At 42.0% G+C, this 22,235-nt stretch overlaps 1 protein-coding gene across 1 annotated transcript in view; it reads left to right on the top strand.

The window, feature by feature from the left end:
- The window catches only part of NAV3 (neuron navigator 3), a 236,497-nt gene extending 232,910 nt beyond the window's left edge, over positions 1 to 3,587 (top strand). The window contains 1 exon segment of the mRNA XM_033163206.1: positions 701 to 3,587. Within this exon segment, the coding sequence (XP_033019097.1) occupies positions 701 to 820 (120 nt within the window). The 3' untranslated portion in view covers positions 821 to 3,587.
- The last annotated feature ends 18,648 nt before the right edge of the window (positions 3,588 to 22,235 follow it).

The following is a 22,235-nucleotide window of genomic DNA, read 5'->3' as shown; positions in this document are numbered from 1 at the left end:
TGCACCATTTAAAAATGCTGGTGGTGTAAGATCAATTCCCTGAGCAACATGGCGAGAGGGACGCTTTCTAAATACCAACTATAATTACAGTAATTTTAGGCACTGAGCATCTTACAGCTCTCCGGGGCTCTTGATGTTAAGTAAGATGTGCTTAAAGGCTCCTCTGGAAACCAGCTTCGCAGCTGTGGCATGCCGTTTTCTGTTGCCAAGGTCGGCTCCTGGGCAGCAGATGGTGCTCTTGTATTCAGCAGCTGGATTCAGTCCACTCCACTTCAGTTCCCACCTCCCCTTCTTCTCTAAGATGGTGTGACTGTGTATGCAAAAGCGATTGCATTCCTTTTTATCCCCGTAGTGTATTCTTACACCAAAAGCCTAATCTATTCTTACCTTGGCATTGGAAAAATGGATTCAGGATCGTGGCTCAGATCAAGAGCTCCCTGTCCTTTTTTAAACACCTTTGAATTCCTGCAGCTTTCGATTCTCTCCAAAGCTTCCATTGCTCCCTGCCTGTGGAGACTTTAAAAAAAGAGGAGGGATTCAAAAGTTTGCCCTGGAGAAGCCATCTCAGCCAGCACTGATTTTTTCCAAGTGCTGCACCCATCCCGTCCCTGTTGCCTGCTCAAAGGCTTGAAAGCAGAGCCACTGTTGCCTTCGCTTCTTAGCAGCAATGACACCAGCATTTCCCTTGTGTCTTCCTCAGATGAACATGCTAATGAGGCTCAAAGAAGCAGCCAGCTACTCCAGCGCACAGAGCTGCGACAGCGATACTGCTAGTCACCACGACGATATTCTGGACCCCTCGCTTGAGTCAACCCTCTAGAGAGGAATGGGCCTGGTTATATAGGATGCTGGTTAAACTGTCCCGGCTTTAACTGCTGCAGTGCCGAAGCACTCGGGGCCAAGGTGGCCCGAGAGAGAGCGTGAGTGCTGTGTTATATATAGGCGGTCGACTTATCTCTAGAAAGTCAGGAAAGCAAATCAAAATGGAAAGCTTGAATTAGTTTGTTTTCAAGAGATTTCAGTATCAGTGGAGCTGAGTGAGACTCCATCAATCAACTGGAAAGGGCCTTTTAATGGGAGGGGGAGGGAGGGGGACAACTAAGCAGATTGCACATGTGTTAGCCAAACTGGAATCTCCTTGGGGTTGTTTCTTTCTGTCTTTCTTCCTGTCTCAAAAGTTTACAATGCAAGCCTTTGGTTTTTTTTACACTTCAATTTACTACGAGGTACTGCATTAGTGGTCTTCGTGATCCTGGTCCTCTAACCTCTGCCGGTGTCCTGTGGCACTCATTACAAGACACAACGGTAGTGTTTGAATTGTACACTGCTGCCCATTCCAAAATGAGTTGGAGAAAGAAAAAGAAAATACAGAAAGCAAACTCCATAAAAGCACAAAACAGTTTTGTGCAATTGCCAGGAAAACGCTACTGTGATATATGCTGGAAAAGTGCCAATTTGATACTAAGCTGCCAAGTTTGCAGTGATGTGGTCCACCAAGGTTTCTGGGTTGTTGTTGTTGTTTTCCTGTACAAATCATCTGTTTTATATACAACTTGTTTTTAGCCGCAAGGGTATTTTTTAAACACCTGCCCACCTCTTAACAAGGGTTTTTTTTTTTTTTTACCAATTCTTATCTGACACTGAGTAAAGGCTTTCTTAGGGCTTCGTGTATTTCAAGCCTTTTCAGTGGGGGGGAAAACAAGAGAACATTTCCTATGGTGCTGTCTCACTGCCTTAAAACCGATTTCTAGAACAATTTTACAGTTGGTTTAATTTGTTAAACCATTGATTACTTACACTGTTTTCTTTCTTCATTTACTAACGAGAGAGAGCATCAGTGAACACAGTAGCCTCATCTCTGTATATCATGTTTTTTAACGAAGTGGCTAGAAGAACGATCTATTGATATAGATATATAGATAGATTATATATATATATAGTATTTTTTATCTTGTGTGAATAGATCACCATCTAAAATATTCAAGTGACCCAGAAGCCACTCCTAATAATAAACAATGATTAATAACAAAACCTGAGACAGTTGGCTTAAGTCCATTTGGTTCTATGAAAAAGAGCTTATTAAAAGAGAGGTGTTTTGGGGAAAATCTTATCCAGCAGAGCTGGGTGCACTTGGTGCAGCATGAGCACAAATATTTCTTTATTCTTTTCCCTTCCTCTTCTTTTCTTTCCCCCTAGTTTGAAGCATGCTGTTTTGATTGCAATTGTTGTACATGAAGAAATTCAGCATTATGACACAGTGATTGTCCACTGTGGTTGAGAGAAAAGTTTATACTGTAAAGGGGGAGGGGGGTTGGTTTTGCACAGTCTACTGGGAGGGTCTTGTAATATTAAAAAAAGAGAGCCTTGCACAAATGAAAGCAAACAACAGTGACAGCAACAACAAAAATAAGAAACTGTATTTTATCTTGTTGGTGTTAAGAGATGTTTCATTTACTGAGATTACCTGTATGTTGCAAAAATAAAAAAATAAAAAATATCCAGAGCGCAAACCATACAATCTGGAGGTTTTTAAAAATATATATATTTAAAAACAATGGTGTGTTTGTCCTGTATTTAGAATTGTTATGACTATGCAGGAGCTATCCATGCTAGAGTGAGCATGTTTCAATCTACATTATAAAAGCCAATACATCTTAGGCAAATACAGAAATATTGTATATCCTGGCAGACTACACCAGTTTGAATGAAAACTGATCAGAGTAATTGGATATGCTGATTCAAATAAACGAAAGTAATACAAGGGCTATGGCATTGTGTAGACATGCACTTGTATACTTAGAGCCACAGTCCTGAAATTGCCAACTCCGAGCACATCATGTTCACTGCAATAGGATGCTAGTGGTTGCTTTGCAGATCCAGCTAGCATCTTCAGGACATGTAACTGGTGCTACAAACTCCTGTGGCCCATCTACTTTATAAAACAAAGTCAAGGAAATCAGTGTAGTTTTCCTTGCTGCAGCACTGAAGCTACAGGTCCCCTGCATGGTGCTATATTGCCCTAATAAACTCTGATATTATGCACAAAGAATGTAGTCTGAAGTCAGGCGCCAATCCTAGATTCCTTACTCGTATTGCTGAATTACATGCCACTCTCTGGCAGATGACTAAAACAACTGCTCTTTATGATATATGTGGTCTGAAACAACGTAAGCAAACCCATGAATTCCTGCCATTTTGACGCTCGCGCACACACAAAATACCTGTATGTACGTACCACATAATACAAATTTCCCTGCAATACATCTCAATGAGTCCACCTAGTTTACAACTTGAAAATGTTTGTGAAACATTTGTCTGTATACATTTTATATTTTGTACATTTTTGATGTAACATATCATGTAAATAGACAGAAACAGTGAGATAAATCATCTGAAAAGTTTTGTAGTCTTTGTAAAGCCCTAATAATAAGTATTTGGTGTCATCAGACTTAACTGGATGATGTATTTTCTATTGATTTGTTGTTCTTCTAGCTTGTAAACCAGCTTGCATATATTTTTTGCAAGTGTGCACACTGTATCTGTCTAAATTATTACTTTGCCATTAAAGTGGAATTATTTATTGACAACTGAGTCTGTTGTCTTTTGCACTTTACAATGTTACTTACAATAATATTTGCATTTTTGTTCACACTTCACAGTAGTTGGTGCATTTGTGTACACATTTTTTAGCCTGACAACTGCATCACAAAAATTGTGGAAATGTGTATTTCAAAGGATCAGTTGTGTTTCAGTTCGCATATTGTTTCAGGAAGAGTGAATTAGGTAGGTTCACATTAAAATATGAACCAAACCAAATTGTTCCTACTATTCGTACCTCCATGAACCATTTGCACATGTGGAAGCCTCAAATCTGTCACTATGTAGGCCCTACATATGGTATGATAACTAACTGTAGGTATCCAGAAAGCTCCTAATGTGTTAAGTGCTTCCACTTCACCAAATTGTAGGCTGCTTTTGGCACTTGGGTGACTTAAATTCAAAGACAGGGGTGAAAAGGTGGAACTGTTGCATTAAGCAAAATATAAAACCCTCACGGGAAAAGTAATGTTTGTTGAAAAATAGGGGAAACTAACATTTTGGGTGTGGTAGGCGAAGCAAGTCAGTATTAAAACAAATGAAACTGGCATAAGCTGAATGAAACACATTTATATAAGCTTCTGTTTTTGCATATGCTATGAAACTCATTCGATTAAAAAAAAGTCATTGCTACAGTATGGATGTACTTCCTCAAATAATTTCTAAATGGTAGTATTATTCAGAATGTGCTTGATTGAATCTCTTCACCTAATTATAGTTTGCAGGGCAGAATGGGGAAAAAAATAGCAAATGTGCATGCTCCTACCTCTGTATTCAATTATCAATTTATTACAGACATTATTGTTTTTAAAGTGAGTTTCCATACTATTTTGGCTCTTCTGACTGTTTTCAAAACCAGCCTTGAAATTCTGGTACCATGATACAATAGCCAAGACTACTGTTAGAAGAAATCTAGATAAATTAGGAGGACAGGCATAAGAAAGAACACATAAGAACTCTGTTAGTACTCATTTGGTTGGCAGAGATGGTGAATGGGTTGAAAAGATGGCTAAGGGTGTGATGGTATTGGCGGTGAGCGAGGCGCTCGGGTGGTGGTTAGGCATTGGTTTAGGGGGGGGGATTTGGGGGAGGGGAGGTCTGGCCATCACCTGCCCCTTCAATTCAAGGGTATTCCGTTAAAGGAATCTGGGTGCCTGGGATCTTGTTCGAAACCCTGAAAGGGTAAGGGCCATACCAGGACCTGGGGACTCCAGGGGGTGAGCCCAGTCAATATGCATTGATGGAGCTCCCTCTGCTGGTTGTTTACCCTTCCAGGCTGCCTGCAAGGGCGCACAGAAATCTGAATAGTTAATACCAATGCCTAAGCCAATACCAGTCACACTTGTGGATTTTTCAATAAAGTTGTGGCCTAAATTTGTCCATTAACATTTAAATTTAATCCTGAGTCACTTTGTCTTTTAGTTACAAGTAGCTAAACTACAACATTCTAGTAACTGTTAATGTTTTATTTTTAAGAGTCTGGTAGGTGGTGTCTAAAGCACAATATGATGAAAATAAAAGTCTCCATCCTATCCTGTTAACGAATTTAATGTATAAATTTCACTATAAGCCCATTTTTTTTCCAGAAAAGGACTGTCCATCTTCAAATCCAGGTTAGCCCACCCATTTAGTTTAGCATTAAGCGTACAGCTGAAAATGTAACTCACAAAATATTATACACTGCACCTCCAGCTGCATAAATTACAGGAAGATAGTCCTTTCCTTTTTATATACATACTCTAATGCTATATTTTGTAAAAATGCTTTTTCAGCATGAAGAGAAATAATTGCAACTGAACAGTTCTTTTGCTATTTAAAGCAACTATCTTGGATCACCCTTGAATTATCTCCTGCTCCCTGCCTTTGGTGAACAAAGCCCACCTGATCTGCGTATACTGATGTTTCTATCACAGTCTGAAGTCTATTAGCATTGGGGTAGCGAAAAATTTCTTGTCAATCCCCCCCCCCCTTTAAATCTAGTTCGACACCCAAGAGAATGCAATCTACTCACAGTATAAAAAGACTGGCTGTGATCTACCCATTATCATTGAGCTTTTTGGGGGGAGCATTGGAAAAAGTTGTTCAGCTTTTGGGGGGTTGCAGGGTTTCAGTCCTGAGTTGAGAAAGCTTCTGCTTCTCTCCTTCCCTCTACCCTCCGTTTGTTTGCTCATCTGCCTCCTTCCCGTCCTCTGCCTGCCTGCCTCCCGGAGTGCGGGGCTGTCAAAACGAAGCAATAAAAAGCGGCGCAACTACCCCCTTCCCGCAACAGCTCAGGGTAAACGGGAGTCGCAGGCGGGCAGCACGCTGAATGTCACCCCCCTCGGTGACAGTGCTGTCAAGTATCCAGTTTTCCCCGGGATTCTCCCTTATTTCAAGCAGTTTCCTGCTGCTCTCCCTTATTTTTTATTTCCCTTAAATTTTCCGTTTTTAATGGAAGCAGCTCCTCCCCTGCTGGTCAGGGACTGGGTGGGAAGACCTCGCCTACTTGGAGAAAAAAGCCTCAGCCCTCAAAGCAAGTGGGAGCCGTTTCCCATTCTTACAGGGGGGTGTATTCCTCCCCCTGCATCAGCCCCTATCCGTTGCCGCCGAGCCCCTCAGCTGGCCAATAGGGTTAGCTGGCGGGCGGAGCCTGGCTGCCTTTGAGCAGCTGCTGCTTCCTGTCCTTTTTTGATGGTATCAGACAAGAAGACGATGGGGCTCCATTGTGCGGAGCACATGGCTACCCTCCTCTTTGCTGGCTGCCCTCCTATTTGCTCCGCTCCGAGCCCAAGCCCGCTTGGAGTTTACATTGCTGCTCCACCCACTTTTGCTTCTGGCTCTGCCCACCACTGACATGTGACTGTCCCCGGGATAGGTGAGACTGCTGATCCCTTATTTTCAAATCCGAAACTTGACAGCTATGCTCGGTGATGAAACACTGGGCAGTCCGTCCCCACCTGGCTCTGCCCCTGTCTATTAGCAAGGAATGTTGTTAGCACTGCGGCAGCTACATTAATTAAGGAGGCTGGCCTAAAATTGGCACAACAATCATGGACTTTACCAAGCTTGGGAATAACAGGTATGAGTATCATACAATGAAGATGGCAGGATACCTGATCCAAAAGCATTTCAATAAAAGATAAGCAATCCATTGGTGTAGCCAGCAGAGTGCAGAGAGGAGCAGTTGCCCACATAAATCAAGTAAATAAATAAAAATACTTAACTGATCAATTGCATTGCAGATAACTCAGTCGTCCCCCCCAAACATAAAGGCTGCTCCCCAAATAAATCCTGACTACACCTATGCAGTAACCTAAGGAGCAAGGAGTCCGAATATGTCTTATACCATTCAATAAGAAAACCATCTGGGCTCCTGAGCTTTCCGAGCCCTCATACTATTAATGACATCCTTTATATTTTTTCCATCTGCAAAGGCTTTGCAAGAAATACCCGTAGTTGTAAATCTAAAGGTAGAAGAGCCAACTGTGCAAAGAACATTTTAAATTCACACTCCATAGGATCCTTTTATTTCATATACAATTTAATATAGCTGTTCTGAAACTCTAAAACTATTCCTTTCAACAACGTATATACATTATTGGATCCATTCTTTATCAGTGAGCTATAATTCAAGCTTTTAGGGAAGCCATGCCCATAAGAATCATAAATAGGGGGGGGGACTTGGTGTCCCACTTCTCAGTATTCTAGAACATAACCCTACAGCAATGCGCAATTGTGGAAATCACACAAAGACAGTATTCAATAACCTGGGCTAAACATCACTACTAAAACCACCAAAATAACAATATTATATTTGGAACAAGAATCCACTTGGAGCTGTGAACAAAGCAAGTTAAAATGTTTGTGTTGGTTTAAAAAGAAAGTCAAAGGGAAAACAAGGAAGAGAATGTAAGGACTTAATAAAACAGAAAGAATGGAATGTGGTGCATATTCTGTGAAAAAAACTTGCACACCTGAGGAGCAGCAACCTCCCAGTAAACAGACTGGAAGCATCCCATGTGTCACCTGAGGCACTTCCCTCAAATTCACTTCAAATTTCACTTTAGGTGAAATTTTGGTGGCAACTGTAGCCTACAGAGTAGAGGATAATCAGCCCTTCTGGAGCCAAGAAGAGACCATTGGATAGCAGCTTCATGATGGCCAGTAACACATGGATTATTAATAGTATCCTATGAGTTGTGCACTCTCTCTCTACCATTTAACTGGAAGTACTCAGAAGTTCTAACAGTGCTGAAGACTGGCAGTTAAGTAGTTGATGGCAGTCCTCAGGTGGTATCAGGTGCACTAACAGAGCCAAGCACACTCACCACCATGCCCAGGCTGTGCCCAAGTCCCTGCCACTTCTTCCTCTCTGTAACCACTAGCAATGCTCAGGGTGGGGAAGCCTGAAACCCTGTCCTGCCGATTGCTCCTGAAGTGCACATAGCACTGACCTCTTGTTAAATTCAGCCAACTGAGGGAACTGAGCCTGGCCCAGCAAATCCAGACCAAGCAGCCTCACCTTGGCTTTCCTCCTCCTCTACTCTGTAAGACTGGTGAGGTGACATAACCTACAGGGACTTGTTCCAAGCATGGGGACAAATCATACCTTTTATTTTTATTTAATCCCAAGCACATGTTGAAGCCAATATATGAATTTGAGCTCAGCCAGAGGCCTCCCCATTGCAGTCAGCGGAACTGCAAACAGTTCTATGCCTTCTGTAAATGTCTTCTACTTACCCCTCCAACATTTTTCCAATGGAAATAGGGACATCCCATTCCATAACGATAATGTTAATATTTATACCCCACACATCTTACTGGGTTGCCCCAGCCACTCTGGGCAGCTTCCAACATATAGAAAAACATAATTAAATGCCCTACTAAACATCTTCCAAGATAATAATGCCTACTCACATCATAAAAAGCTCATAACCCACCTACTCGCAGCAGCCAGAAACATCATAGCCAGGACATTGGAGAGACTTGTCAGGAGTAAGCATGGACCAATGGTATCAAACAATATAGGAAAAACAATTCTCACTACAGCCAACCAAAGACAATCAACCACACCCTAAGCCACCACCAACCTCTCTCACCACCATGGAAATACAACAAGCGAATAGTAAGAGAACCCATACATACACTAAGTAGAATAGAAACATAACCACCTGACCCCACCCCACTTACCATTCCTCCACCCCCTCTTTCCCCTCTTTTCTTCCTAACAAAATGAAAAACTCTGTTCTATCCTGTTTCCCCTTTGTTTAAACCAGGGGTGGCCAGCTCCCAAGAGACTGCGATCTACTCACAGAGTTAAAAACTGGCAGTGATCTACCCCCTTTTTTTGGGTTCAGGTCAAAGTTGTTGAGCTTTTTATAGGAAGGAGGAAGGCCCGTTTTTGGGGGGTTCGGGTCAAAGTTGTTGAGTTTTTTCAGGGAGGAGGTAAAATGTTGAGTTTTTTTTAGGGGGGCCACAGTTGTTCAGCTTCTTTGAGGGGACTGAATGATCTACCACAGACGTCCAGTGATCTACCAGTAGATCACAATCTACCTGTTGGACATGCCTGGTTTAAACCAATTCATGAATCAAGAACTTATACACTGACCACTAATAATGAACCATATCTTGTAGATATCACTCCACCTTTATAGTGCTATTTTTGTGATATATAAATGACACGAAAAAACTTGGTATACTTATAAAATTCTTGTTTATAAAACCCAATAAAAAGTTATTTTTTTAAAAAAAACTCCAACCATAATTAAGCATTAAAAAAAACCTTCCCTATACAAGATTGCCTTCAGACAGCTCAGGGGTCAGATAACTCCATACCCTCCAACATTTCTCTGATGAAAATAGGGACACCCTAAGGAAAAGCGGGTCGTTCTGGGATCAAATCAGAAACCGGGATGTCTTCTCTAAATCAGAGACGTCCCTGGAAAATAGGGACAGTTGGACGGTCTGCTTCTACCAATCAAAAGCTGCGGTTGGGATTGCCTCACAGCCAATGTGTGTATCCTGTTTCGCCAGCCAGAGCTATAGTGACTCTCATGAAATTATGTATCCGTTGCTTATTACTCCTCATGCCTTTTCTTAGGCATTACAGTACCAAACTTAATTGGCAAATTGTGTTTGTGTGACTATGTGTCAACACTGTCACTTATTTGACTTTGTCTGGATGTGTGACTGATGACTCCCTGGCCTGCAATGACAGATATTGGAGGTTCTGGAGAACAATAGTCTATTTCTCACAAAACAGTTGTGTTGTCGTTTCTGACTCTCAAAACTGCTTCTTATGCCATAATTAAATATACATAGTTCCTTAGAGGGTGGCTTATTTTCCTTGATAACTGAATAATATCATTCAAATTAAATGTTGCTACCATGAAGTTAAGTTTATGCTGCAGCTATGAATGCACTTTCACCATGCAAATGGGTTTCTGTATAATAATACCACCAGCAGAAAATGGAGTCTGTCATAAAAGATAAATTATGCAAGGAGCGGATCATGTGGCCTGTTTGCTGCGTTAAATTGCTTTTTGTTTGTTCCTCATTCAGCTACATTCTTAAATAAACATTGATAAATTGTACTGAGTGATCACATTGTTACCAAGAGCAACCTTGGTTTATTAAGCAACATAATATTTAGACTGCCTTATGGCAGTGTGCGTCCTTCATCTTTAATGTTTTATTCAATTAGATATTATTTGTGGAGGAATGTATTCATAATTTAATGAAAAAAGTGTAAAAAAAAAAATTAAAACCCCCTACCTGTAAACACAATACAAGAATGAGAAATATGGCCATATGGCCCGAGATAGTGCATTGGGGTGAGGAAACGTTCAGCCTGAAAGCTGCATGTCCTTCTGAACCATGCTTCAAGGGGCACAACATGCCAACAGTGGACAGGATTAGAAGCATAATGTGTTCAGTGGGCTATACACACTCAAATACCCATCTCTGCCCTCCCTGCAGGCAACCAGGAGGGATTCTCAGAGTTCAAGGGCATATTCCAGCTAGGCAAAAAAAATTTGTGGTGCAAAACAAAGTGAGTGAGGGATGCGGCCTAGAAAACTAGAGTGTGACTGGGGGGAGGCTCTGAGGGCCAGATAGGGAGGCCTTAAAGGCTGTGTTTGGCCTCAGAAACTGAGGTTCCCCACCCTTGTGGCATACCTTCCAACATTCCTCTGATGAAAATAAGGATGTCATTATTATTATTATTATTATTATTATTAGTACCCCACCCATCTGACTGGGTGGCCCCAGCCATTCTAGGCAGTTTCCAACATATATAAAAACTTATTAAAACATTTAAAAAATCCCTCTACATATGTCTTCTAAAGGTTACATAGCTACTTATCTCCTTGTCTCAGGGGTTGCATAACTCCATACCCTCCAAAATGTCACCAAGGAAAATAGGGACGTTCTAAGGAAAAGTGGGACATTCCAGGGTCAAATCAGAAACCGGAGCAGCTTCTGTAAATCTGGGGCTGTGCCTGGAAAATTGGGGTGCTTGGAGGGTCTGCTGTGGTAGTTTGGCCACAATTTTGACTACACGTGGCAATAATCTCCCTGCAATCCAGCAGAGTTCCTAAACAGGCACTAACATGAGCTGCAGGGTCCAAATAAAAAGTTTCTGTAAGCAAGTTATTCATTAGAATAAACTGGTTCTGAAAATTACCTACTCAAGATGACTACTGCAGGACTGATTGTTTCTTCCATCCATGCCACTATTGCTATTTGTCACGTTTTGCAGGATAAATATTTGTCAATCTATTCCATGTACATAAATCTTTGTCAAGATGTTTTTGTAGGCAGTTGTTTTTGCAATGTTAATTGATTCTATTATGTGCACCAACCAAGTTTGCAATTAAAGTATTTATTAGTTTTAATTGCTTTCAGGAAAACAATTGCAATCCTTGCAGGAGAAAAGGCACAGAATTAAAAATTGCAGATGCTAATCTATATTTTAACTCTCTGCTTTCAAAAAGGGGTGGGTGGATCAGTCTGTTTCTGGCCTACGACAATGTTTGATATGCCCATTCCTAAATTCATTCCATTATTTCCACATCAGTCTGTGGATTTTATTTTTTAAAGCTGCATGGAAGTTTGCATTATTTTTTATGACATTTTATTCTAGCATGCATTTTACCCTATTTTTTGCTCCATAAGACACACTTTTTCCCTCCTGAAAAGTAAGGGGAAATATCTGTGCGTCTTATGGAGCGAATGGTGGTCCCTGGAGCTGAATTGCCCAGGGGCCAAAAGAGGATCATGCTTTTTATTTTACAAAGAGAAAAGGGGGTGTTGAAAGGACCCTGCTAAGCAGCTGATCAGCAAGAGATCCGGAGAGAGATAAGAGTCCCTGGTTCCCTTTCAGCCCCGCCCTCCTTTGTTGAATGTGCAGAGGGAGGTTGTTTGTTTCCCCAGGGACATGTGACTAGCTGATTAGATTATCTGTCTGGAAACTAGAAAAGGCTCCCTTTCCTTAAGCTGCAGAAATGTGAGTTTAACCCCATAAAAATGGGGCTTTTCCTCTTTGCTTTTCCCCCTTTGCAAAAGGAGCTTTGCTTTTCCTCCTTTGCAAAAAAAAAAACCCCTGCAAAACCTTTAGCTGATCCTAAAAAACAGGGTTTTTCCCTTTGCAAAAAAAAACTGCCAAACCTTTAGCTGATCCTCAAAAAACAGGGCTTTTCCCTTTGCAAAAAAAGCTGCAAAACTTTTAGCTGATCCTCAAAAAACCAGGGCTTTTCCCTTTGCAAAAAAGCTGCAAAACCTTTAGCTGATCCTCAAAAAACCAGGGCTTTTAGAGGAGGAAAACCAGAAAAAAAATTTTTCCCTTGTTTCCTCCTCTAAAAACGAGGTGCGCCCTATGTTCCGGTGCGCCTTATGGGGCGAAAAATACGGTAATTAAAAATACACACAATGCACTTTGATGCCCACTCATCTGCTATGATATGCAGAAATGCCACATGATGTTCATTCCACACTTGCAAGGAATCAATACTTCAGTACGGCAGCAGTTACACTGTGGAACTCCTTGCCCATTGCCATTAGGCAGGTCCCTTAACTGTACTGTTTTCAGAGCCTGCTAAAACCCATTTTGTTTCAGCAACCCTACCCAGATATGTAAAGTTGACATTTTGATATGCAATTTTATTTTAAAATGCATACTTTTCAGCTGCTGATTTTATTTATATCTTGATTTTTTTTGGGGGGGGGGAGATCAGTTTGCTTTTAACTTCTGACCTTTATTAACAATTGTAAAGTCTATTTTATAGCTTCTGCAAGCTGCTTAGAGGTTTATATGATTAGGTTGTATACAAACTCTGTTTAATATAAATAAACAATAAATACGTTTCTGAGCCAAGAAGTGTATCACTATCTCATAATTCAGAGAAGTGTGAAGATGGAAGATTATGTCCAAATCACGTACTTGTCATGTAAATACAAATCAGGTTAATTTGCTTAAAAATGTGAACAACAAAATCATCACATTCCCCACAACTTGATAGCCTCCACTTTAACTTGATGTACATACACAGCACTGATCTTGTTACTTGAAAATCCTCAGTTTTGCATTCTTCAGGCATTTCCAGTGCAAAGATCAAGAAAGGAGCTCTTTCTCTTTTAAGGATGTAAGTTCTGTGACTATTTTAATAGCGGGGCTGTACATAGCAATATTTTTTAGCTCACAGCATGGAATCTGGACCTTTGGTTACCTTCTGGATTAAAAAAAAAGTTTCTAGTTCTCAGACTATAAATAAATGTTTTAAAATACTGTATTTCTCTCACCATTCTTGAAGTGGTGAGAACTTAATTCCAAGGTACAGTACTTACCTAGATTTAGTTTTTTTTGGAAGAAGTCCTTGAAGACTCACTGTGTTTTATAATATTGAGTTTAGGTACAAAGATGCAAACTGACCGTACAGGTGGAGACACGGCTTGAACAAATCCACAGCCCACTTTCAGAAAGACTGGCGCTGTATGTTTCCTTTAAGGGGGGAGGACTCCCTGGGCCATAAGGTCTCCCCTTCCTCCATCACCAGGTGATTTCCCAAACTCATCTTTCTGGCATACTTAACTCTGGGTAAAACTCCACCAGGGAAGCTTAACTAAACACTCCATGGGGGGGGGGGGGGGCTGTGACATCCACAGCCTTCAAAGGGACATTTCTCATAGCAGACGTCAGCAGAGCAGCTAATTGGGCGTCACTGCACATCTTTTCCAAACAAATTGGACACATGTGCTTCAGCTGATGTCAACTTTGGGAGGAAGGTGTGGCAGATGGTGGAACAGACATGATTCGTCTCCGGACCCACCAACTCAATGAAGCTCTGGTAAATCCCAGCATTAGCGCTACTCTCCAGGAGTCACTGGGGAATGAAATTTTCTTCCCCAGGGGCTCCTAGATGGCTGGATCCACCCCTCTAGGGCAGTTACTCATGGCTGGAGAGGTAGATTGGATCACTCAGCTGGGAACAGCAGGAGGTGATGTTTCTTGGGGCATGAGGTTCTACTTCCCTGGTTTCACCTCTATTGCCTTTGTGAGTATTTTCTTTTATGGAGCTCCGACTACATCGCCTGAGTTCTGTGCTGGATACTACACAACACAGGATTCGAGAGAAGGGATGGCTAAACTGACAGCACTGATAAGAGACGCAAGCTTACATTCTTTCAAGGAGGACTTTTCTAGTTTTCTAAACTTTTCTAAAACATAACTCTTTATATATGAAGTCCCCAACAGGATTTGAAGTTTTTTTTGGGGGGGGGGGAAGAGAAGTAGATTATTTTAAGAAACTTGTTGAAGAGGATGAACCTCAATATGAGGGAACTTCAAAATGCGGTGGAAGTCTTTTATTAATGTTTTAACTAAGATTTATATATTGTAGTGTTTGAAGCATGAATTTGGTAATATTTCTGGTTATGAAAAGTATTTTTTTCTTTTCTTTTGTCTTTTTATCGTCTACATTTTATTCTTTTTTATTTTTAGCTTTTATTGTGGAAAATATGTAAATAAGTGTGTTTATAGTGTGTTATGTCTTTTTCTCTTTGTAAAATTTAATAAATTAATTAAATAAAAAATAAAATAAAATAAAATGCAATTATTTGTAGTTACATTTCTAAACATCAAGGATCGGTGAGTGGGAAGTCATTAGTAATTTAGAATAGGATTATAAATATTGAGTGTTAAAATGTAATTTAGAATCTTGAAACTAAATTAAATATTAATATCAAGAAAGACTTTTCCTGTGGCAGTGGCACTTTAGGGGGAGCAGTTTTTCTCCTGCTCCCCTCAGCTTGTTTGACATAAGTGGGGTTTTCCCTCCCCCAGCAAGGATCTTTTATTGACCCTGCCTGAAACCATCCCAGCATTAGCACTGCCCTCTGGGAGCCCTTGGGAATAGAAATTTACTTTGTCTCTCTCACACACAACCCAGATGAAAAGCTCTCAGCTGATGTATGAGAGATGAGTCCCCCTTCTCCTGGCTGTGAGGTTCCCCCATTCAGAACATTCCAGAGTGATCTCCATTTTCTAGCCATTAAGGAACCATCAGGTCACCATTAACATTATTTTGCTTGACAAAGGACATGGTCTTTGTCATAATAATAGTTAGCTGTTGGAACCATGCTGTTTACTGGAGGAGGAAGGGGAAGTCACAGGGTGACCATACTTAGGGAACATGTTCCTTGGTACTTTTGACTTATGTGGTTCAGGGATCTTTTCCAAGTCAGTCTTCCAAGAGGAAATCTTTCCAGGCAGAGACCTCATCTAAAATGTAGATCTATGTTGCTTGGTCATTTGGCATCAACACCTCCCTCTTATTTTGATTCAGATTAGAAAAATTGTAGAATAACACCCAACATTTGCATGTTATTTGTAATTTCACATAATGGGTGGTCACTTTTTCCAGAATTTTGCTTCACAAGAAAGACAGCTAATAGAGTAGCAGGCCCTGAGCTTGCATCTTTCTGCCATGCTGTGAAAGTATGCCTCTAAATTTAGTTTGCTTTGGAGGCAATAGGCTTTGAAATAACTGGATAAGACACTTCCTCCTTGCCTGTAGGAGCCATGGAAGGTTAGTCACCCGTGTCTGCTGCCGTGAAGAGACATGTGAGCAGCTGCTTACAGAAAGGACATACCCAGACTTATTTTGGGCAACAACATCTAGCTCTGGGAGGAAAATAACAGCCTTAGCAGACAGCTTTGAAGCCAGCAAGCTCCATTTTTTGTGAGAAAATAGAGGCTATAGGACCATCAAGGAAGCAACCTATAAAAGCATCATCATAGGCTCTTGCTGAGATTTTTACATTTTAGGGGGTTGGACTAGATGACTCTAAGGATCCCTTCCAACTCTACAATTCTATTGTCTATGATTGCTCAGAGAAATGCTTTCATGTGAATATCAGCACTTTCTGAAACACAGAGCAAACCAGACATACCCAGAGATTAGCTGATATTCTCTCCTTCTGTATTAATGTCATTGCTGAATGCCTCTGCAAATAGACGACACTCAATGCATCCTGGGTAGTAGATCTATGCATGACATAGTCTATGCATCAGGGAATAAATTCCAGAGAAGTCAGTAGGACTTACTTCAAAGTAAAATTGTTTAGGATTACACTAAGTGAGGTTGCTAATATCTGTAATTATCTGTAATTGGTTTAAAACATAATTTATTTATTTACTACTACTACTACTACAACAACAACAACAACAAATCAAGCATTATACCCTCAGAAAAATTCTTAAACCAGCTATAAATGTAAATGTGGTATCAGCTTTGTAGCAAAAATATCATATGCAGAAGCTCTTTAAACATAGATCCTTTACTCTCAATGAATCTCCCAATGATTGCTTGTGAAGTACATCACCAAACCAAGCAGTCTTTCATTTAGCATTTCCACTTCTAGATAGTACCCAACTGAACTAACAGCAGAAATACTCCTGAACTGCATCTGAATTTCTTGTTATTATTCCTTTGTAAGAAAATATGAAATAACACAAAACCATTTTTGCAGGGGGGGAATAAATGGGGGGGGACAAGAAATTTTCCACACTGGGTACCACCTGACCTTCCTACGCCTCTGGTCAGGGGTGCCACGGGCAACACTGGCCTCTGCCCCTCTATTCTTCCCTCCCTCCTCTGATGCTTTCTTGCATCTCTGCCTCCCAAAGGCTTGCACAGCTGTTCACTGCCAGCGTTTGTCCGCAGACAGCTTCCGGGTCATGTGGCCAACATGACTAAGCCACTTCTAGCAAAACCAGAGCAGTGCATGGAAACACCGTTTACCTTCCTGCCAGAACAGTACCTATTTATCTACTTGCACTTTGACATGCTTTCGAACTGCTAGGTTGGCAGGAGCTGGGACAGAGCAACGGGAGCTCAGCCCATCACGGGGATTCGAACCGCCAACCTTCCGATAGGCAAGCCCTAGACTCAGTTGTTTAGACCACAGCGCCACTCGTGTCCCTATTAATATGGAAAAGCAGCATATAAATTTAAATAAATAAATACTATTTGCACACATGACCCCTGGTAAACTGTGAAATAAATAAATACATAAATAAAAGTAGCCTTGATGTGATTGGATTCATTATTATTTACATTCTTGGTGCCTGAGAACACTTCAGTGCATTGATAAACCATTGCCAAAAGAAAGAGAGAAAACTTGTAGGCCCCCCTTGAATCAAGATGCTTTATGCATTTTTTAAAACAACAACAAATATTTCCAGAAACCAGCGGCAACTATGCTTGTGAATACTGTATGAGCCTTACTCCTGATACTCTCTTTGACTAGATTCATGTTGCCATGTGCACTTATCCAACTGATACTGACTTTCCCTGTGTAATAGACACTAAAGGGCTCAGCACTGAGTATGTATTGCTAATCCTCACATTTTTATAATGACACATGGCCTAATCCACTGAGAATTTCTTCTGGGATGTCCTTCAGTGTGTACCACTTTGAAATTAATGGATGTTGCACAAGAGCGCCTATCCTTTTGCACAAATTCCACTCCTTTCAAAACGGGCTCTCATAAGAGAAGTTCCCAGTGGGTTGTGTTCATCGCTTATTCTGGTACTAATTAGTGTCAGAAGAGGTGATATAAACAGCTGGACTGGGATCACCAGCTCATTGCATGTAGGTCACTGAGCAGCTCTCACTCCTTAATGAGGTTCAGTTACCGTGAATTTGTTAACCGGATCAGACAGAATTGGAAGGATTTGATGATAAATATATTTTAGAGATGAGAGGAAGGATCACTCAGATGTGGAGTTAAACATATTAAACATACAATTTTGCATAGAGCATAACAGATGCCATGGTTAAATATTCAGAATCATTATCAAGAAAACTGAAATAGTTCTGCAATAAGAGAGCAGTGAAGGTGCTAAATGAGTGAACATTAACTTTTTGTCTTCTATTTCTTTCCCCCACAAATATACCCCCCCCCCCCCGCCGCCGCCTTTAATGGTCCACACTTGGCAATCTTAGGACCCTTAGGGAAATTGGCTGTGTGGCTTTAACAACAAAAAGAAAAAGAAGAAAAAAAGATTTGACAGAATTACAGATTTGTAATATTTTAATGCGAATGGGGAGCCCAAATGCTTCACACAACATCACTTTCTTCCTCTGACTACACTTCCATGTTGTTTTAACATGACTTTATTCCCTCATGGCTGCTCATTCTTAGAAATGCATCTACCAATAACAGCTAGTCTTAGATTTATAACTTGATTTTTCTGTCCTCTTAAGCTCTGCAAACTGCAACCCTAGACACACAGTTACCTAGGAGTAAGTGTTATTACAATGAAGAAGGCTTACTTCTAAGAAGGCTTGGACAGGCTTACACTGCCAAAGGCAGAAGTAAAGGTTATGAGAGAATATATTGTCTTTTTGCCCCCCAAAACTAAGATTAGTTCTTGCTGGGTTTTCACATAAAAACCTGTCAGACAAAACCCAATGGCTGTTCCTGTAGACTGCAGCCCTGGAAGGAGAAGGCACAATGTCACCTGACTCAGAGGTAGTGGCAGCTTTGCTTCTCCAAAGGCAAAATGTGATGAAAGGAAATGCAGCTGAGAAAGCCAGAAGCTGGTGCCAGGGTGTCACAGATGTAGCTAGGGAATTTCCCCTTCTATGCAGCTCTTGAGGAAACTGTCGCCCTCCAGATGATGTTGGACTTCTGCTCCCATCACTCCTGGCCATAGACCATGCTGGCTGGGGCCGATGGGAGCTGGAGTCCAACAACATCTGGGCATCTAAACACCTGGGCTTTAAAGATACAAGTCAGACCCTCTCAAGGTCTAGAGTGGGAACTCTATGGCTCCTTGTTTCCAAGACCCAATGTTCTCCTGCATCCAATATTCCCATAGCTATCTGCTCCATTTCTGCCAACAGCTCAAAGACCCTCCTTCCTCTAGGTCGGGGGTCAGCAACCTGCGGCTCCGGAGCCGCATGCGGCTCTCTGACAGGTTTCCCGCGGCTCCGGCATGCCCCCTTTCAATAATAATTAAATGGTTATCAGCAGGGGGCAAGAACCGGCCCGCGCGCCAGGCGCTGCCAGCAACCCTGCGGGAAGCTTTCTGGGCAGCTTTCCTGCACTCGAGGTGAGCCACGCTGATCGGAGAAAGGCGTCGCCGACCTTTTCATCTCTCTTCTCCCACCTCCGGCGCGGCGGCGAAGTTTGTTTTGGCCCGGCGGGATGAGCCTTCCTCCCTCCTTCGCGCCCTGAGGACGGGGGCTCCCTTCGCCAACTTCCCCGGGCGCAGTCACCCGCTTTCGCCCCATGGAGAACCCGGCGGGCGGCAGCACCGTCCCAGCTGTAGCGCCTGCGGAGCAACAGCCCCAGCTGCCCCCTGCAGCGGGAGTGAACGGCGGGGATTCGTTGGAGCAGCCCAGCGGCGGCGCGAGGCGCTTTCTGCGCCGCCGCCGGGCTCCGAGGTGTTGCCAGAGAGCAACGGGCCGGTGCTTCGCCAGCGCTCGCTACGGGCGGTGTACGTGCTCAACGACGGCGCGCTGCAGTGCCTGGCGCGATTTCCCCTCCCCTCAAACCTGTTTTTTGCTTTTTTGCTTTTTGCCTTGCTCTCCCACCCCCCTCTCTTTTTCTTCCTCCCCTCCTTTTTTAATCCAAGGGGGGAAATCCCATTTTTAAAACAAACAAACAAACGAAAAACAAACAAACACCCCCCACAGCTGCTGCAGCCACTCTATTTGAATTTTTATTATTACCCTTTTCTCCCTCTATCCCCCCTTTTTCTTTTCTCTTCCCCTTTTGTTTTCAAAAAAAGGAAAAAGAAGAAAAAGATTTCCCCCCTTTATTTTTATTTTTTAAACTACTACATATTTTTAATAGATATTCTCCCCACCCCACCCCCAATTTATATTTTTCCACCCCACTTTTCCATTCCCACCCCCATCTGTTTTCTACCCCGTCTCTTCCTTTCTCTCTTTCCCTTTGTGTCCCTCCCTCTCGCTTTCTAAACCAAATTCCCCCCCCTTTTTCTTTCTTTCTTAGTTCGCATGCCAACCTATCTTAGAGGGGGAAGCCCTCTCTCCCACCCACCACACCCCCCCAAAACAACTTTGAGCTGAACCCCCAAAAACGGGGGTAGATCACTGCTGAAAGTAGATCACAGTTTCTTGGGAGTTGGCCACCCCTGGTATAAGACATGTAACTAGAATAAAAATTTTTTAAAAACCAAGCAAATAATTGTAATAACTACTGTAATAAAGCACTGCTATAATTATATATAATTTCCCTAAAATTTTGGTTTCATTCGCCTTTCCGTGCTGAAATGTCACAACCTGAAGGACCATGGCTTGCCCCCCCCCCTAGTTTTGATCCTGGGTACGCCCCTGAGTCAATGCAAAAAAGTAAGAACTTATTCTTGTTGTTTTTACTAATTATACTTTGCATTGGCTCCTATACGTTATTTATTATTATTGCATTAAGGTAAGAAACAATATATGCAGCGTTATATTTGTTTTAAATGTCGCAATGGTTTTGCGGCTCCCAGTTTCCCCCCCCCTTTGGAAACGGGTCCAAGTGGCTCTTTTTGTCTTAAAGGTTGCAGACCCCTGCTCTAGGTCCTCTGCTGGCATTTCCCCCAGCACAATCTTCTTCCTTAAACCCTCCTTATCACCAGCTCGCTATCTCTGCTACCTGCTGTTTCAGGAAGTCTTAGCTTACTCAGCCCAGCTTCCTTTGCCAGGCTGACACTAACTGATGTTGCTGTCTTCTCACTCTTCAGTCCTAGGTTTCCTTTATCTGGACATGACAGTCTTCAGCACCTGTCTGTTAGAAATAAGAATAGCATCTGAAAGAGGAACCAAAGGCCATCTTGCCCACTGCAATTAAGGCCTCCTCTTTCACTTGAAATTGGTTGTGTGTCTTCTGGAGTCCGTGTGATCACAGCAGAATTCATAGTCAGCAACTTGGGGGTTCTGCTGCTTGATCCAGTTTGATCCAGTAAGATACAGTGGAACCCCGGGTTGTGCACGTGATTCGTTCCGGGTTGCCATGCGTAACGCGGGCATGCGTAACTCGAACGCAGGGGGAAAAACCCCGAAAAACCAGAAGTCACGCAATTTGAGCACTTCTGCGCATGCGCAAAGTGCGCAGAAGCGTTCTGCGCATCTGGAGGTTGCGCGCGCTCCGGAAAACACTTCCAGGGTGTGGGAGTGCGTATCCCGAACATACACAACACAGAGCATACACAACACGAGGTATGACTGTAATCTCTTAAGCAAACAGACAAACAACTTCTTCCCTTGCCTACAAGCAGCAGTGCATGCAAGCAATCTGCTTCTCTTGCTCTCCTCTGCCACACGATTTTATACACCGTGTGCCTGCCCATCTGCTCAAACCACATTAACAAGCCTGAAATCACCCCTACTTTTTAACTGATTAGGAGTTTTTCAAAAGTGTGCAAAATGTCAAGATCATGGTCAAGTGGCTGCAGTGTTGTTTCAAATGGTGGAAAAACATTTCACATATATAACCACCTTAAATTCTCATAATTTTATGGGAATTGGATTGCCAATAAGTTATTTCCAATCACATCACTGTTGTGACTACAAGAGCCTTTAATGTACATTCCACGTGTGGATTCCGAGACACCTTTCATCAAGACACCCTGGACCGCACATTCCTATGATTCCTCTGCAGCCCATTCTTGCATTTCTAAAACGGAACATGTTGGCAATACAAAACGGCAACCCATCTATTCAATCTAAATCTTGACTAGAAAATGAAATCCATCCAGTCTGTTCTCCCCAGACCCTACTGCAATTTTTCAGGAAAGTTCCTGGTCCATCTTTCCCTTTGCTTCCAATCTCTTTCTACTATTCTGAACCACTGTTCAGAATAATTTACATTTCATGGAACATTATAGAATAAAAAAGGCATTGATTGCTATTAACATAAATATCACAGCGGCACCTGAAAGCATGTTTTTCAATCATTACTCCTGCAAGGGGGAAAAATGGCTGCCATGAGGCATTTCATCTGGTTTCAGAAGAAAGGAGCACCTGGAAAATCAACTCTTAGAGAATTAAACATCAGACAGGTGTTTTCAAACACACTGCTAAATGATGACAGCAGTTTTTTCCCCCTTGCATTGTCTGCAAGGAATAGTTTCTCTACTCCA

This window comes from Lacerta agilis, chromosome 10 (genome assembly GCF_009819535.1).
Source record: "Lacerta agilis isolate rLacAgi1 chromosome 10, rLacAgi1.pri, whole genome shotgun sequence".
Taxonomy (NCBI): Eukaryota; Metazoa; Chordata; class Lepidosauria; order Squamata; family Lacertidae; genus Lacerta; species Lacerta agilis.
Note: the sequence above shows the minus strand (reverse complement) of the source record. Positions and strands in the feature narration are given on the sequence as shown.